At 53.3% G+C, this 16558-nt stretch overlaps 5 protein-coding genes across 5 annotated transcripts; 4 read left to right on the forward strand and 1 right to left on the reverse strand.

Annotated features, from left to right (window-relative positions):
- Positions 1-926: 926 nt before the first annotated feature.
- Positions 927-2309, reverse strand: Z519_02894 (uncharacterized protein; the record flags this gene model as incomplete). Its single annotated transcript, XM_016760649.1, has 3 exons — positions 927-1810; positions 1866-2015; positions 2093-2309. 3 exons carry the CDS (start codon positions 2307-2309, stop codon positions 927-929), a joined length of 1251 nt encoding a protein of 416 aa, XP_016622499.1.
- Positions 2310-3534: 1225 nt separating this feature from the next.
- Z519_02895 (uncharacterized protein) lies at positions 3535-7633 on the forward strand (the record flags this gene model as incomplete). The annotated part of the gene is made up of 5 exons (XM_016760650.1): positions 3535-4082; positions 4135-4267; positions 4316-5879; positions 5931-6127; positions 6176-7633. The coding sequence occupies 5 exons, from the start codon at positions 3535-3537 to the stop codon at positions 7631-7633; spliced, it is 3900 nt and encodes a 1299-aa protein (XP_016622500.1).
- A 704-nt stretch (positions 7634-8337) lies between these two features.
- On the forward strand, positions 8338-11767 carry Z519_02896 (translation initiation factor aIF-2; the record flags this gene model as incomplete). The annotated part of the gene is made up of 3 exons (XM_016760651.1): positions 8338-8835; positions 8886-11467; positions 11524-11767. The coding sequence occupies 3 exons, from the start codon at positions 8338-8340 to the stop codon at positions 11765-11767; spliced, it is 3324 nt and encodes a 1107-aa protein (XP_016622501.1).
- A 714-nt stretch (positions 11768-12481) lies between these two features.
- Positions 12482-14254, forward strand: Z519_02897 (uncharacterized protein; the record flags this gene model as incomplete). The annotated part of the gene is made up of 4 exons (XM_016760652.1): positions 12482-12647; positions 12708-12858; positions 12919-14167; positions 14219-14254. The coding sequence occupies 4 exons, from the start codon at positions 12482-12484 to the stop codon at positions 14252-14254; spliced, it is 1602 nt and encodes a 533-aa protein (XP_016622502.1).
- A 936-nt stretch (positions 14255-15190) lies between these two features.
- On the forward strand, positions 15191-16533 carry Z519_02898 (uncharacterized protein; the record flags this gene model as incomplete). The annotated part of the gene is made up of 2 exons (XM_016760653.1): positions 15191-15298; positions 15370-16533. 2 exons carry the CDS (start codon positions 15191-15193, stop codon positions 16531-16533), a joined length of 1272 nt encoding a protein of 423 aa, XP_016622503.1.
- Between the last annotated feature and the right edge of the window lie 25 nt (positions 16534-16558).

A 16558-nucleotide genomic window follows, 5' to 3' on the forward strand; every position in this document is an offset into this window, starting at 1 on the left:
GAGACGAGACAGGTACCTTGAGCCTTTCTTGTCCAGCGCAGGCAACCCTGCTAACTCCGTAGAGGCTCAGGTCATCTTACAGGGTCTTCGAACGACCATCCCTTCTACCATCCTCTCGTAATTGCATGTCTGAAGTCAGATCTATGTGGCCGGCTATCATAGTGGAAGGTCATCATCCTCCAGACATGTCTCGTTATGTGAGTGCCTGCAACATTTTTTTCCATGTCACAGCCTCCGAGAATTCGCGTCACAGGCCTCCCTCAATCCTTCATTGCCGCTGTCCTCAAGTCCCCATTCCATATTACTGCCCGCAAGCATCACGCTCGATGATAACAAACGAAAAATCCGTGTTTCAGTGACGAGAAGGAAACGCGCCTGAGAGCAGAGGGCGTGGATTTCAAGGTCCCAGCAGCCCTGCATTACATTTTGCAGTGTAGTTGCTGACTAGGCCAAGACAGTCTAGGATTCTGACTTTGAGTGCCAATCTGCAATAGCTACACCGGCACCCACCCAGCGGCATCGATCTTGATGGGGTTTCACTGTTAGTGGCTGACCGGCCAAGGAGTAAGTTTCTGCCAAAGGTTTGCCTCCAACAAATCAACGGCTCACGTTCTCGCCGACTTCACCCCAGTTCACGTCGGCATAGAGAGTCTTGGAAACAAAGGGTTGACATGGGTCAAGGGTGGCTCAGGTGGGGTTGTGTGATGGTGATGCATGCATGGGTGGATGGTGGAGTGGGCTGCATCTTGGGAAAAGGAAGATTGTCTTTTAGCTTGGTAGACTATTGCTTGTTAACAATAGAATAATGACATGAAATAGGTTGATTACCTCGCTTATGGAGTATCCTAATGCTTCGGTGCTCATCGGCCTAGTCAGTGCAAGATCGGATGCAAGCCGTCTTCCTCTCGTTGATGCGGGCGAACAGTCTACCGAGGTGTGGAAAAGAATGCAGATGCAGTCGACATGATGGACCACAAGATCCTGTCGTGGCCCGTCTTTTGCAACCAGATTGACAAGAGTCCCACCAAGAGTACAGCGGTCACTGACGCGGCTGATTTCTTATATTTATAGAGCAATAGAGCTCTCTTCCGCATCAGCTCATGGCTGTGAAGCTGCTGGATTTGCTTCTGGCAAAACATCTTGGCCTCGTCCAGGCTTTGAGGCTGAGTGACGGAGCGAGATGTTTTGAGAACACTATAACGTGATAGACGCCACCAGATACAGCCTGGCAGTCTTTGGGGCGGATGACGGCGGAACAATGCCACGGCATCTTGGATTCGTGCATCAATGTCGAAAGTCTGGGGTAGTTTGGATATCACAAAAGTGAGAATGTCGGACTGATCCGCGGGCATCTCGAGCAACTCCGATCGCCTCGATATTGTAACCGCAGCAAACAAATAGATGCTCATGATTGGCTCATGGGCAAGCAGGAAATCATACAGCCTGGCAATGTCGGCATAGTCGTAGATATCGTGCGCAAACAGGGAATGGGTGGCCGACAGAGCAAAGATATTCTCAGCCTGGGCAATGTGATTAGCCAGTTCAGGATCAGCAGCCATCACAACAGCCGACACCAGCTCGAAATGTCTCGTCGCAGGTGTGATTGTCGGCAGCATGTAGTCACGAAGACGGAGCAAAGAGATTCGTGGAACTGCAAGCATGGCCTGGCGTTTTCCCATCACGAGGAGGAGTACTTGTACAACATCGTGGTAGCTCTGAAAATAAGAAAGGATGGGATAGCTCCTCAACATCGAGACAATCAGCTCGAAGAGCTCTGTCTTCTTTCGCTCAAGCGACTGATCGGATTCATCTAGTTGCATTCAGCACAGTGACACGGTGTTGTTGGAAGGAGAGGTGGCGCAAACCTTTCGGGTAGTATACAAAGGCACGATCAACATCGAGTTGTACTTGATCCTCGTCCGGGTGACGGGGCAGGGTCCTCCAGTGCTGCTGATTTGAGTGCTCTGGCTCGGTCAGTGGTGTTCCTTCAGGCGTGCAACCCAATAGAATTGGCCCTTCCAAGTTCATGCATCAGTTCAGAGTGCCACGGAGGGTATCGAACTATTGGTGAGCAAGGGGGGAGGGGACATACAGGCTTGCCGGCGCAAATCGTCGGTCAAAAGACCGCCGGTCGAGGTTGCAAGCTTGACCAGGGCGGCGAAATCTCTTCGTCGACAGGCTTCCTGGATCGCTTCGGCCTTGTCAGGGCCTTGCAAGTCTGCCGACGGGGGCTTTTCAGCAGAAGGCATGGAAGCTGTCAGTTGCTTCTGAATGACAGCTGCATCCACGGTGTCGGCGCCGCGATGCATTGTGCCTTATTTAGCTTGATCGGACGATCGCCATCCGTGTGTGTTGCGAACCGTGGGTGGGTTTAAGCGACGGGGCGGGCGCGGGCGTAGACGGGCTAAGAGCACGCCGCTCTTTGGGTCGAGATTGAAACAGGCGAAAAGCAGACAATGGCCGTGTCACCTGTAGTCTCCCACAAGGTGCATGGGGATGGAATTTGACGCGGGTGGTGGTTGATAAGTAATGTGACAGGTCACACAAAGACACAAAGCGGCCGGTTTGACCCCTGTCAGATGTCAACTTTGTCCACACCCAATCCCAAGCAGTCGCCGGAGGGATTCATCGCGTCAGGCTCACAGGTGAACGGTGCGTGGGGGGTTTGTTGATGGATGGTGAGAGGAGAGAATGAAAGTGAGTTTAGTGAGCAAGTTTTGTCGTGACCTTAGTGTGACACTTTAGTGAGTAGCTTTAGTGAGTAGCTTTAGTGAGTACCCAGTAGCTTTAGTGAGTGGCTTTAGTGAGTGGCTTTAGTGAGTGACTTTAGTGAGTTGGGTTTAGTGAGTGCCTTTAAGGGGCAGACGGGGGAAAGTGGCGGACACTGGACTGTGCAGAGGAGAATCGGTGGGGAAGAAAAGGGAACCTTGGGAAGGCTCTAAGCCCTGCATTGTCTATAGCTGCTTGGCCTGATTGACCTGCATTCTGCTTGTGCTCGTCTTCTCACCCCCGCCGACCTCGCCCACGCCCCTTTAGGGTCTCGAAACGACAGGCTGATTTCACATCCAGCCGCACTGTCTGCGTGTATTGCTTGCTTGCAGCCCTCATGCTGGATGAACAGATGGCGATCCAGTCCCGGTCGGGTGCAAGGCCAGATTTGCTGTCCCTCATTGTCTTGGGCCGCCAACCCCGTATTTTGACCGCCGCATTCCTCCGTCCACACAATATCTCCCTCTCTGGAGACTACTAGTATAGGGAGAGAACGAGAGAAAGGCAGACAGAAGCACCATCCCAGATTCGAATCAAGCCAGGGCGCGGTTGACACTACACACAGGGTACGGAGTATATCGACCTTGTCTGCGCCGCCCTTGTTTTCCCCTCGTCTTATTTCTTCAACATCGTCTTCTAGTAACACATCCAATCCAAGGAGTCGTCTCATAGCATCATCACCACAATCCTCTGCTTTGTTATTGTCTTCAAACTCTTGCTTCCTTGTGTGCTCTTACTCAGGTCAGCCGCCACGTCTGGTTCACGATGGCCTACAGGGCCCGTCCTCAGGGGAGGGAACTGACCACCAAAGGGGACCAGCGCCGACTAACTATCCAGGAGCGTGTCGGCATCTTGTCTAGGACTCTCAGCTCAAGCTCCAGCATCAGATGGATCCTCCCTGCACGCATTCGTTCTCCTTCCAATAACGACGTCGTCTTTGTTGGACCAACATTCGTCCAGCTTCACGAGTTCAAAGACAGCGGGCAGCTGGTGGTCGTGACCGCGAAGCTCGATTTTGGTACCACAATCACTGATGCCAAAATCATCTCGGCAGAGTTGAAGTCTGTTCCAATTGTCGATGCCATATTGAAGCAAGAGCGGGACCAGGAGCAGTTCAGCATTCGCGGCCAACCAGTCAGTGACACGCAGCCGCCACAGATCCTTGTCCTCATCACAAAAGACAATGAGTTAATCTACGTCTATGCGAGAAAGGACGCCGGTGGAGAGGTCAGACTCGTCTTCGCAAAAAGGCCCTTCTTGGGCGGAGTCGACCTCCCCTCAAGGGAGTGTCGAGATATCGCGGTCGATCCCGAGTATACCTGCCCAAGCCCCATATTACGTGCTGGCGTCTAATCGATATCTCAGATCCCGCGCCCTTGCCGTTGCTTCACCATCCGGCTACTTTGGAGTCTTCAAACTTCATCACGTGGACGAGATCAAGTCGGAAATTGACGCCTGGGATCCAATGGATCCCGCTTCTTTCCGTCCCTCAGAAGAGGTATGTGACCTTGTCCTTGTCAATGCGTGCCAGATCTAACCATTACAGCAACGTTTTATCCAAATCGCTGGTAAGATTTTGATGATGACATTCTTACGCAGCCCCGAGGACGATCCTACCAAGGTCATCTTGCTCCTGTTGGTTTACTCCGGAGAAGTGGATCAGGGAACACATCAATACCTCTACAGATGGGATACTCGCCAACCACTCCAGACAATCCAAGCAATGACCTGCAGTGGACGCAAATTGAGAGAAGACCAACTGCCCTTGATGCTGATCCCGTCAACGCGGCCTTTTTCATACATTGTGGTCATGGCGGCTGGCATCAGCTACTATGAGAATATTCAGTCTTCTCAAATGAAGCGAGTCTACTGTCGATGCATGGACAACACGAACACAAGTCTGGAATGGGTTCAATGGGTAAGACCTAGACGCCACAACCAGTACCTCGAGCGGTGCGATGATATAGTCATCCTTCGAGAGGATGGACTTCTGAAGAACTTTCTAATTGACAAAGCATCCAGCACAAAGTTTAGCACCAACAACACGATTGGACATCTCGGTTTCAGTGTTGATACAGCATTCTGCATGCTGTCCGGCCCTCCAAGGACAGGCGGTGATATCATCATAGTGGGTGGCAGTTTGACTGACGGAGGCGTCTTCCATGTATCTGCCCGAGGGTCGCCAGAGCGCATTCAGCGTATCGAGACGCTCGCCCCGCTGAACGATATCGCCCTTGGACCTCCAATAGCAGTTGATTCCCAAGACTCTGCCATGTGGCAGGGCACGCCAGGCAGGCTCTACGCCTGTTCAGGTCGATGTGATAGGCATGGCCAAGTGTCAGAGATTCGTTACGGCTTGGAAGCCCAGATCGGTTGGGAAATGTCGTTCCCAGAGGCCGCTTTGGTTGAGCGTCTGTTCAGCCTGGAGATACCCGGCACCAACGAACTGCTGCTGCTGGCCTCTCACACAACGAACTCGTCAATGGTTGTGTTTGAGCTAGAAAACCAAGAGATCTCACTGACTGATACTGAAAGCCACCCCGGATTCGATTTCGGCCATCCCACGCTTGCTGCAACCGTTATCGATCAAGACACCGTGATACAAGTCACTACCCGTGGTGTGCATGCCATTCTTATTGAGGCCGATGGTGAAGTTGGCGAGTTGAACCACCTCGGATCACGTATTGCGCATGCGGCCTTTTTTGAAGGTGATCGGGTCATTGCTGCCACTAGCCGTGTCACTTCGGGCTACGAGCTCTGTCTGATTGACATCGAGACTTCAGACGACGGGGGACTTCGTTTCGTGCCCGGTCAGCCTCTGAGACTGAGGCATATCCCCAATGCAATATGTTGCGTTCAGGTACAGAACACGCAGCTGGTTCTGATCGGTACATCAACTGGAGAGGTCTTGGGATATACTGATACACTAAAGCTTGCCTTCGAATTTCGAGTCCAAGACCTCAACACCAAAGTCGAGAATGCTGCAGTGGCTTCCATGGTTGCGCTAAAGCAGAACACAGTCGGCCCAACTCTTCTTTTATGTGGTCTCCGTTCGGGCACTGTGATGTGCTTGGAACTCAGGGATGACTGTGAAGACATTTTGAAAACAGGTACGAGATGGAAATATCTGGTAGACGTTTTCAATCCTGACATCCCGACAGTCCTAAAGTGCGATGACGTCTACCGCATCGGAGCAACTCCTGTACAGATTGTGCAGGAGAAAAATCAATCTGGGAGCCTAGAGAACCCATCTGCGCTTGTGCTTTGCGAATACACGCTTCACCGCGTCACGCTCCATCCCAACTCTGCTTTGGTCGACTACACAATGTCTCCTCTGTGGGTGACGGATCGAACCAAAGTAAGTCTGGTTTCATCTGTATTCAGGCTATTCTAACTTCGTGACCAGCCCTCAGCCCAGCCTCTAATCAATGCAGTCCACCGAATCCCTAAGCTCGAGTCAGGACACGAACACCCTGGGGGCTTCCTGATTTGTGCTGTCGCAGAGGACTTGCTGTTCTGTTCTGTGATTTCCCAGGAACACGGGATTGCAAGACAGTTGAATCTCAATGGCGTCCCTAGACGCATGCTCTACTCGCGGTTCCTCCAGAGGTTTGTGGTTGCATTCTCCAGAGAAGGCGATCCTACGGGGGTTTCAGTCAGGACGCACACCAGTGTACCTCTCGATGGTGAGAAGGACATTTCCGACCACCCGTCAACCAAGATTCAGAGAGTTGGGCTACAGCTCATCACTCCTAATCTGCGGTATCCCACATCGAGGGATTCCGAGGGTACCACCTTTGCAACCATCGTGACTGGAGATGACAGTGATGTTGTCCACGATCTCATTGATTGGGCGCCGACAGACGGGAACAATCACTACGAATGGTTGGTACTTGCTTTAGAGCAATTGAACCCTACTCCGGGGTTGCGAGGGCCTGGTCGAGTTGTTTGTGTCAATGCCAAGAGCTTGGGCAAGGGCAAGCCAGATGCGAGCCCCAAACTCGCATTCAGCAGCCGAGAGCCTATCACAGCCATTTGTGCCTATAAGATGTCCTCTCTCTTGATTGCTGCCGGCAAAGAAATCGTCTTACATCATCTGGACTGGGCTACACGCAGATGGAAGACGTTGGCAAGGCACGCTCTCCCGTCATATGCGAATGCCATCTCATGTCAGGGGTCGCTCATCTGCGTGGCCACACAGCAACACTCCTTATTCGTTCTCGTGGAGAAGGATAACAAATTGCACCATCGCGAGTGCGACACCAAAATGAGATATGCAAAAGATATTGTCGCCTTGGATGCCTCTACTGCCGTGTTCGCCTCTGCCGATGTAGGAGTTACGAATATCATCGGCTTCTCAGGGTTGAACAAGGAAACCACAGAAACGGCTCCTGTCTTTCACGCGACGGTTCCGGGCCACATCCACCGCTTTCGATTGGATACATCACAGGGCCCTCGAAAGACTGACCGAACTCGCTTCTACGGCTGCACCATCGATGGAACACTTTTCCACTTTGCGCTTCTGAAGCATAGCGAGTGGAAACTACTTCACTTCATAGAAGAGATGAGTTACATGATCAGGAAACCGATCAAGGCTGTGCCCATCAAGAAGAAAGCCGCGGACAACACGAGGTATCTCTGGATGCCACCGGCTTTCAGGCCCAAGGATATGCATGTCCAGGGAGACCGACTGCTCGTGATGATCGAGCAAGGTCCATACAACCTTCGAAACGTTCTGAAAGGGTCAGACAGGATGGACAGTTTCAAAGCTTTGGTCAAGGAGACCTTGGGGGAGACAGAGGAGCCCGTGGAGGCGGCGATTGCTTGGATAAGGAAGCTGATGAGATATCCACCACGATCATGATGGATAGCATCTACAGAAAATGAAGGGATGCAGGCTCCTATGGGCTTAGGCTGGCCAGACTCGAACTAAGAGCTCTCCGAAGGCCAACCGGCGCCCAGGAGCTCCCTGCTCCAACATGGTTGACGACGTGCTCGGGGGAAGGGGACGAATGTTTTGATTATTGGACGATGGATGACGAATCTAGCAGCTCTGAATGCATGACTGTGTCCCAAGTAATGTCACTTGAAGCCGAGGCACGAATAGCGTCTCGCCTTAGTTGTGATCTTGAGTCATCTCTGCATATCGTGACTGTAGCTCGAGTTTCAGCGGCGACAAGGCTGTCGTCTCTCATGAGAAGCAAGCGCCAAGCTAGGCAGCGATGCCGAAACTCCGCCCACACTGTGTCTCTACTGAACGTCACTTTATTTTTTCCTTTAATTGCCCCACCATTCCCTTCAGCTTGTTTGTCAACCTTGTCCATTGCGCCCAGGATTCGCAACAATTCAGTCCGGTTTCCACTTGCCGTCTTCCATCAAAAAATCGTGGCGAAGAAACAAAAAGACCTCAAACCTCTGGGCCAATAGCCATCATTCGCTTCAACGCCACCGTTTGCCCGAGTGCCTCCCCGCCAATCTTGACAAAGCCTGCACACGACTTTATGTCGCCGCCTCTCAATCGCGAACGCTTCATATCCCTAAGACCAACTCCTCAACACAATTATTTCAATGGCGCCTAAGAAGAAGGGCGGCAAGAAGCAGGCCGACGACTGGGAGAACGAGCTCGGTGAGACCGCCGATCCGATTGCTCAGGCCACCGAAGATGCAAAGAAGGCAGAAACGGAGAATGACGCTGCAGAGGGGATGAACGGTGGCGGTGGGTTGATGGCTGCTTTGCGCAAGAATAAAGACAGGCGTGCCAAAAAAGGCAAAACGGTTATCAATGACTTCGTTGAAGGCGAAGAAGCAGTTGGTATTACCCCAGCGCAGCCTGAGAACGACCTGGACGCCAAAGGCCCTACGGAAGCAACCTTCGAGGACGATGATGATGTTTTCGCTGGCAATGCTCATAAGAAAGCCAAGGGAGGCAAGAAGCAACAGGACAAGGGCGAGCCGGCTGCTCCCGCCGAGGAGGACGAAGACGCGGGCGAGGCTGGTGGAATGAAGTCCAAGAAGGAGAAAGAACGGGAGAAGAAGGAACGGGAGAAGCAGAGAAAGAAAGAACAGGTAATTAGGGAGTCTCTCTAGCTAGTCTATTTTAGATGCTAACAGGAAAGCAGGCTGCGAAGAAAAAGGCTGTCACCCCGGCACCAGCCCCCAAGGTTGAGGAAGCCAAAGCCGCCGTGCCTGAGAAAGCCGAAACTCCAGTCACCGCCCCGGAGAAAGAAGAGAAATCCGGCAAGAAAAAGAAGATCCCTGCCCATCTCGCTGCTATCCAAAAGCAGCAAGAGGCTCTTGCGAGACAGCGAGAAGAACAGGCCAGAATAGAAGCCGCTGAAAAAGCCGCCGAAGAAGAGCGCCTACGAAAGGAGGAGGAAGAGGAGAGAAAGAAAGCTGAGGCCAGGCAAAGAAAGAAGGAAAAAGAAAAGGAGAAGAAAGAACAACTCAAGAAAGAAGGCAAACTCCTCTCCGAGGCTGACAAGAAGAGAAAGCAGCAACAGGATCTCCGTCTCAAGCAGCTACTTGAATCTGGCGTCAAGGTTGCAGGTTTGACCGAAAACGTCGAAGAAAAGAAAAAGCCTGCGGTCGACAAGAGGCGGAAAGGTCCGAAGAAGGAAGAGGTCGATCTCGAAGCTGCTGCAGAGAGAGCGAGACAGGAAGCGGAAGCTGCTGAAGCAGAACGCCAGCGTCTGGCAAAGGAAGCTGAAGAGGCCGCCGCTGCTGCCGCCGCCGCTGCTGCAGCAGAGGCAGAGGCTGCCAAACAGGAAGAGTCTTCGGAGCTCGACGACTGGGAGAAGGCTGCTGATGAAGATATTAAGGAGAGCTGGGATGCTGAATCAAATGAGGAAGAAGAGGAAGAAGCCGCCAAGGCTCCCCCCAAAGCAGCTGCAAATGGAATCGCTTCGAAGACGGCTACTAAAGCCGACACCAACGGAGCAGTGACCAAGCCTCCCGCAACGTCGAGCCTACCCTTGCGGGAGTCAAAACCACCACCAAAAGAGAGGGATATCGAATCAGAGACAGAATCGGAAGAGTCGTCTTCAGAAGAGGAAGGCACTGTCGCCCAGCGAGCACTGGCGAAGAGGAAAGCAGAAGCAGCCGCCAGGAGAGCAAAGGCTCACGAAGAAGCCCTGGCTGCCCGGTCTAAAGATAACCTTCGTTCACCCATTTGTTGTATCCTGGGCCACGTCGATACTGGCAAAACGAAGCTTCTAGACAAAATTCGACAGACCAATGTCCAAGAAGGCGAAGCAGGGGGTATTACTCAGCAGATCGGTGCGACTTACTTCCCCGTGGACGCCCTGAAGCAGAAGACAGCCGTTGTCAACAAAGACGGCAAGTTTGAGTTCAAAGTGCCTGGACTGTTGGTCATCGACACACCTGGTCACGAATCCTTCTCCAACCTCCGATCTCGCGGTTCTTCACTCTGCAACATTGCCATTCTAGTCGTCGATATCATGCACGGTTTGGAGCCGCAGACGTTGGAGTCGATGAAACTGCTGCGAGACCGCAAGACACCATTCATTGTGGCTCTCAACAAGATTGATCGTCTCTATGGCTGGAAGAAAATCGACAACAACGGCTTCCAGGACAGTCTCGCTTTCCAGTCCAAGGGCGTGGTGTCCGAGTTTGAGAGTCGACTCGCCGAAACCAAGCTTGCCTTTGCCAAGGAGGGCTTCAACTCCGAGGTCTTCTATGAAAATAAAGATATGCGCCGATACGTGTCACTGGTGCCAACGTCGGCGCACACGGGTGAAGGCATTCCGGATCTGCTCAAGCTCCTGGTGACATTGACCCAGGAGCGGATGACTTCCAGTCTGATGTACCTGTCCGAAGTGGAATGTACCGTCCTTGAAGTCAAAGTGATTGAAGGCCTCGGTACCACGATTGATGTGGTGTTGTCGAATGGCGTGCTTCACGAAGGCGACCGGATTGTGCTTTGTGGCACTGACGGGCCTATTGCGACCAATATCCGGGCGCTTCTGACCCCTGCTCCGCTCAAGGAGCTGCGTCTCAAGTCCCAATATGTGCATAACAAGGAATGTAAGGCAGCGCTCGGCGTGAAGATCGCAGCCAATGATCTGGAAAAAGCCATTGCTGGTTCCCGATTGCTTGTGGTTGGACCTGAGGACGACGAGGAAGACCTGATGGACGACGTCATGGCGGACCTGCAAAGTCTTCTCAGCAAGATATCCAAAGACAACCGAGGTGTCAGCGTCCAAGCATCTACTCTAGGCTCTTTGGAGGCTTTGTTGGAATTCCTCAAGCAGAGTAAAATTCCTGTTGCAAACATCGCCATCGGGCCGGTGTACAAGCGAGACGTCATGATGGCGGGCACCATGCTGGAGAAGGCGAAAGAATACGCGGTGATGCTTTGCTTCGATGTCAAAGTCGACAAAGAGGCACAGCAGTACGCGGACGAGAATGGCATCAAGATCTTTACGGCGGATATTATTTATCACCTGTTCGACAACTTTACCAACCACATGAAGGAATTGCAGGAAAAGAAGAAGGAAGAGAGCAAAATGCATGCCGTCTTTCCTTGCGTGCTCAATCCTATCCAGGTGTTCAACAAGAAGGATCCCATCGTGGTGGGCGTGGATGTGGTCGAGGGCAGCCTGCGTCCATTGACACCGATTGCGGTGGTCAAGACCAATCCAGTGACGGGGGTGAAAGAAGTCATCACCCTGGGCAGAGTGTAAGTGGCCAATATCCGGTTAGACAAGACACAAACAACTAACCTTGGGAATACAGATCATCGATCGAACGCGAACACAAGGCCATTCCGCTCTGCAAGAAAGGACAGCCGTCGGTGGCCGTCAAGATTGAAGGACCCAACCAGCCCATGTACGGACGACAGCTGGAAGACAAGGATACTCTGTACTCTCTGATTTCTCGCAAGTCGATCGACACCCTCAAGGAATTCTACCGAGATGAGGTGACGAGGGATGAATGGGCGTTGCTGAAGAAACTCAAACCCGTTTTCGACATTCCTTAGACGGAGAGCATGAAATCAGGGTATACGACAACGAAGGGCGTTTGGAGGAACGGAGAAAAGCATGACTTGTGTGCATTTTTGGGCTGGAGGTACCAGTACTGAGGGCACGCCAATGGCGGAGTAAGGTCTGGGTCAAGCTGTTTGGTGCTGGACTGCTTTTCTTGCTCCTCTTGAATGTTTTGTGTTCTGCAGCTCCATCATATGGTTTTGTAGGCCGTTGAATAGAACACGTCACGAGATCGACCGGGTGCTCTGATACTCGGTGTTGGTGTACTTGAACCAAATATCAGTCCACTGCGCGGCGTTTAACCGGTGATGAGATAATGGTGTCGCCATCCGGGAGGCTCATGTACCGGTGCGAGATTGACTTCGCACAAGCCGTCGCCGCCCAATGGAAGGAGCTGTTGCCCGACTAGAGCAAATTGGGCGGTGAGAGATCCAGAGCCCCAGAATTTCCCGATTGACACTGTCGGTTTTCAAACAACATCCATCTTCTCTCGATGGCGGTTGTTGTTGTTGTTGTTGCTGCTGCTGCCGCCGTTCGACTTTGATACACATCCACGCGTGTTTGAAGAGGAGGGATTTATACGAATAGTCGTCACCGTTGCCGTCCTCGTCGCGTCGTGCTGCCTTCTGCAAGGCACAGAGCCCCCATTCGACCGGTCCCTCGAAGCACCTAGTTGCCGCGGCCCCTTGAACCCCAACCAATACGCCATGGATGTGCTCGCAAATGCCACCAGCTTTACCTCTCCTCTCGCCAACGCAGACCTGAAGCTTCAGGCCGCCCACGCCTCCAGCGTCTTGGGCAGGGTGTGGGCGCAGCTTAACCTTTGGACCGTCCTGTTGACGATTGTCTTACTATTGGCTACCTACGATCAATGTGAGTGAGCGCCTGGTCACGATGGACCCGGACTCGCGCGGGGATTGACGATTTGTACAGGTAGCTACCAATGGCAGAAGCATGGCATCGTCGGCCCAGCGTGGAAAATGCCCTTCATGGGCCCTTTTCTCGAATCGATGCGCCCCGACTTTAGAAAGTACAAGGAGAAATGGGAGAGCGCTGAGCTGAGCTGCGTGTCGGTCTTTCACAAGTACGCAGGACGTGTTTTGAGTCGTGTGACTTGCAGACGGGTGCTAATCATGGTCTCTAGATTCGTTGTCATTGCTGGAACCCGAGATATGGCGCGAAAAGTCTTCAACTCCCCGGGCTTCGTCAAACCCACCGTCGTCGATGTCGCTCCGAAACTCCTTCGTCCCACCAACTGGGTCTTTCTGGACGGCAAAGCCCACGTCGAGTATCGCAAGGGATTGAACGGCCTATTCACCCGCCAGGCGTTGGAAATGTATCTGCCTGGCCAAGAGGAGGTCTACAGCAAGTACTTCAAGAACTTTCTTGAAATGTCCAAGGAAAACAATATGAAAGCCCAGCCCTGGATGCCCGTGTTCCGAGAGCTCATGTGCGCCGTGTCGTGCAGAACCTTCGTTGGACATTACATGAGCGACAAGGTGGTCAAGAAGATTGCCCACGATTATTACTTGATTACCGCCGCACTGGAGCTGGTCAACTTTCCCATCATCATTCCATTCACAAAGACCTGGTACGGAAAGAAGGCGGCCGACGTGGTGCTGGACGAATTCGCAAAGTGTGCGGCCAAATCCAAGGTGCGAATGGCCGCGGGCGGCAGCATCACCTGCATCATGGATGCGTGGGTCAAGCAGATTCAGGATTCAGCAAAGTATCGAGAGCGCGTCGAGCGAGGCGAGAATGTCGACGAGTCCGAGAAGCCACCTCAATTACTTCGAGACTTTACCGATTTCGAAATTGCCCAAACCGTCTTCACTTTCCTGTTTGCGTCGCAAGACGCTACCTCCAGCGCCTGCACTTGGCTATTTCAGATTATGGCTGATCGACCCGAGATCCTCGACAAGGTCAGGGAGGAAAATCTGAAGCTTCGAGGCGGCGACCGCAATAAGCCGTTCGACATGGATATGCTGGAATCGATGGTTTGGACTAGAGCGGTGGTCAAAGAAACGTTGCGATATCGCCCTCCAGTCATTTTGGTGCCTTACGTGGCGAAGAAGGATTTTCCCGTGACTGAAGGCTACACCTTGAAGAAGGGATCCATGATCATTCCCTCGATTTGGCCGGCAACCCATGATCCTGAAGCATACCCCAACCCGGACAGTTTCGAGCCGGAGCGATGGATTACCGGGGATGCCGACAAGCAGGTCAAGAACTGGCTGGTCTTTGGCACCGGGCCTCATTACTGTCTCGGACAGACATACGCTCAGTTGAACCTAATGGCAATGATCGGGAAAGCCAGCATCCTGTTGGATTGGGTGCATGAGCCCACGCCCATCAGTGAGGATATTGAGGTGTTCGCCACCATTTTCCCTCAGGTGAGTCCATCGCTACGTACGGAGTGTCCCTGTTGCTTACATTTATGGCAGGATCATTGCAAGCTGGTCTTCTCCGAGCGACCATAGAGTGTCTGTTTGTGGGGAACATTTTGCGTTTCAGCGATAGACTTTTGTTACGCGGGCCAGATCGACGTCGGAAATGTACATACTTAGCCGGCGGTGTCGGACGACCCGCTGCATGGGGCACGGCCACGTTGCAGTGCCCATTGCGAGGTCTCGAGTCGCGTTTCGGCGTAGCTGTCACGGCGGCGATTTTGAATAATGGGTTCCTAGGCCCAAATTAGAGTGTACGGCGATTTACACATAAAAGAACAGTGTTGGTGGTTGTACATAGTTAGCCAGGAATGCGAGTGAGCTTGGATAGCCTCCATTCTTTCTTAATAGCAGTTGAATGACGGATGTATGTATCTACTCCGGATGTGAGTTCTGTCCAGACGCATTGATGAGAGAATAGCCCTGTATCTATTCCCAGTTCGGTCTACGCCTCAGGGGCCTTGATATACAGAAGTCGGCCAGCAAATGGAAAGAAGAGAGTAGGTAACACGGGGGAAGAAGTTTCAGCAATTGCATCGCCCTCGGATATCAATTCCGCATCATCTCGCTTATCGTCTAGGCTATGGCTCTTTTCTTGTTCGTAGTTGTTGACGCCGTCTTTCCAGGCCACTCTGTAGTTCGTGTATTGTGACATTCAACACATTCTCGGTTCGGGATACCTGTCTACCATCTTGGGGCCAGGGCTCGATAAGCTCCTCGCAACGCTCGCCCGTGCCATCGATACGCCTAGGTCACCTCCCACCGAGCGAGTTAGCAGCCCTGATGACTCGCTGATGTCAACACTGAGGAAATGCTAGTGTGACGAATCTTGTTGCCCACTGTCGGCGTATGGTGTTCAGGTGATTCCTCGGGCTGTTTTCCGGCGACATCTACAAAATCAGTGTCGATGCTGATAGAAATCAAAGAGCACGAGAGGTCATCCGATCTTGATATCAAAGACCAGCAGCCATGGCGACGCCGTTTCTTCGCACGGCGGCCAGGATCCTCTGTCGCGGAGCATTTAAGACGAGGACTTTCTCAACGACCAGAGCGCTAAACGTGGACTTTACTCATGCTGTACGTATTAGCCATGGGGCATTGCCAACAGTGCAGACGCTGATCGAGATTTTTTTTCCCCGCCCCTGCAGGTCATCGGCGCGGGAGCAGTCGGACTGGCCGTTGCCCGTCAGCTGGCCGCCAGGGCGGGCACTTCAACCATCCTGATCGAACGACACGGCGCCGTGGGGACCGAGACGAGCAGCCGCAACTCCGAGGTCATCCACGCCGGACTGTACTATGGGCCGGACACGCTGAAGACAAAGCTCTGCATCCGCGGGCGACAGATGCTGTACACGCTGTGCGAGGCACAGGGCATCCCCTTCCGGCGCACCAAGAAGTGGATCATCGCCCAAGACGCGGTGCAATTCGCCGAGCTCGAGGCCCTGCACGAGTTTACGCGGTCCATCGACGTGCCCACACAGTTTCTTCCGCGCCGGGAGATCGCGACCCAAGAGCCCGATGTGCGCGCCGTGGCTGGCGTGCTGGAGTCCCCCACGACGGGCATCGTCGACTCGCACGCCTTCATGGCCTATCTAGAGGGATCTTTTGACGAGCGGGGCGGCGACCAGGTGCTCCACACCGTCGTGGAGAAGATCGAGCCGCTTTCCTCCTCCAATGGGGACAAAAGCGCGGGAGGATCGGGATATGCCATCACAACGCGCTCCCGCGACGGCACGGGCGGGCGAGACACCATCACGGCGGAAACACTTATCAACTGCGCGGGCCTCGCCGCCGTCGAGGTCTCCAACTCGCTCCTCCCCGCCGAGCGGCACAGACAGGCCTCCTTCGCCAAGGGGAGCTACTTCAGCTACTCGGCCTCACACCCCAGGCCAAAAACCCTACTCTACCCAGCCCCCGTCCCGGGACTAGGCGGGCTGGGCACACATCTGACCCTCGACATGGCAGGCCGGATCCGATTCGGCCCAGACGTCGAATGGGTCACCTCCCCGAACGACTTGACTCCAAACCCCGCCCGTCTGGCCGCCGCCATCGACGTGATCAAGACGTACCTGCCCACCATCGACCCGGCGGCCATAGATCTCGACTACTGCGGCATCCGGCCCAAGTTAGGCCGCACGAGCGGCACGTACGGCAAGGACGGACGGGGCTTCGCGGACTTCTACATCAAGGAAGAAGAATCCTTCAAGGGCTTTGTGAATCTCTTGGGCATTGAGTCGCCTGGCTTGACTAGTGCGTTGGCCATTGCGGAGTACGTCGAGGGGATTCTGTACGGTGCGAAAGCGAGCGTTTGATGTGACACCGCTGGGAAATGTTCAT

Source organism: Cladophialophora bantiana (assembly GCF_000835475.1).
Source record: "Cladophialophora bantiana CBS 173.52 unplaced genomic scaffold supercont1.4, whole genome shotgun sequence".
Lineage (NCBI taxonomy): Eukaryota > Fungi > Ascomycota > Eurotiomycetes > Chaetothyriales > Herpotrichiellaceae > Cladophialophora > Cladophialophora bantiana.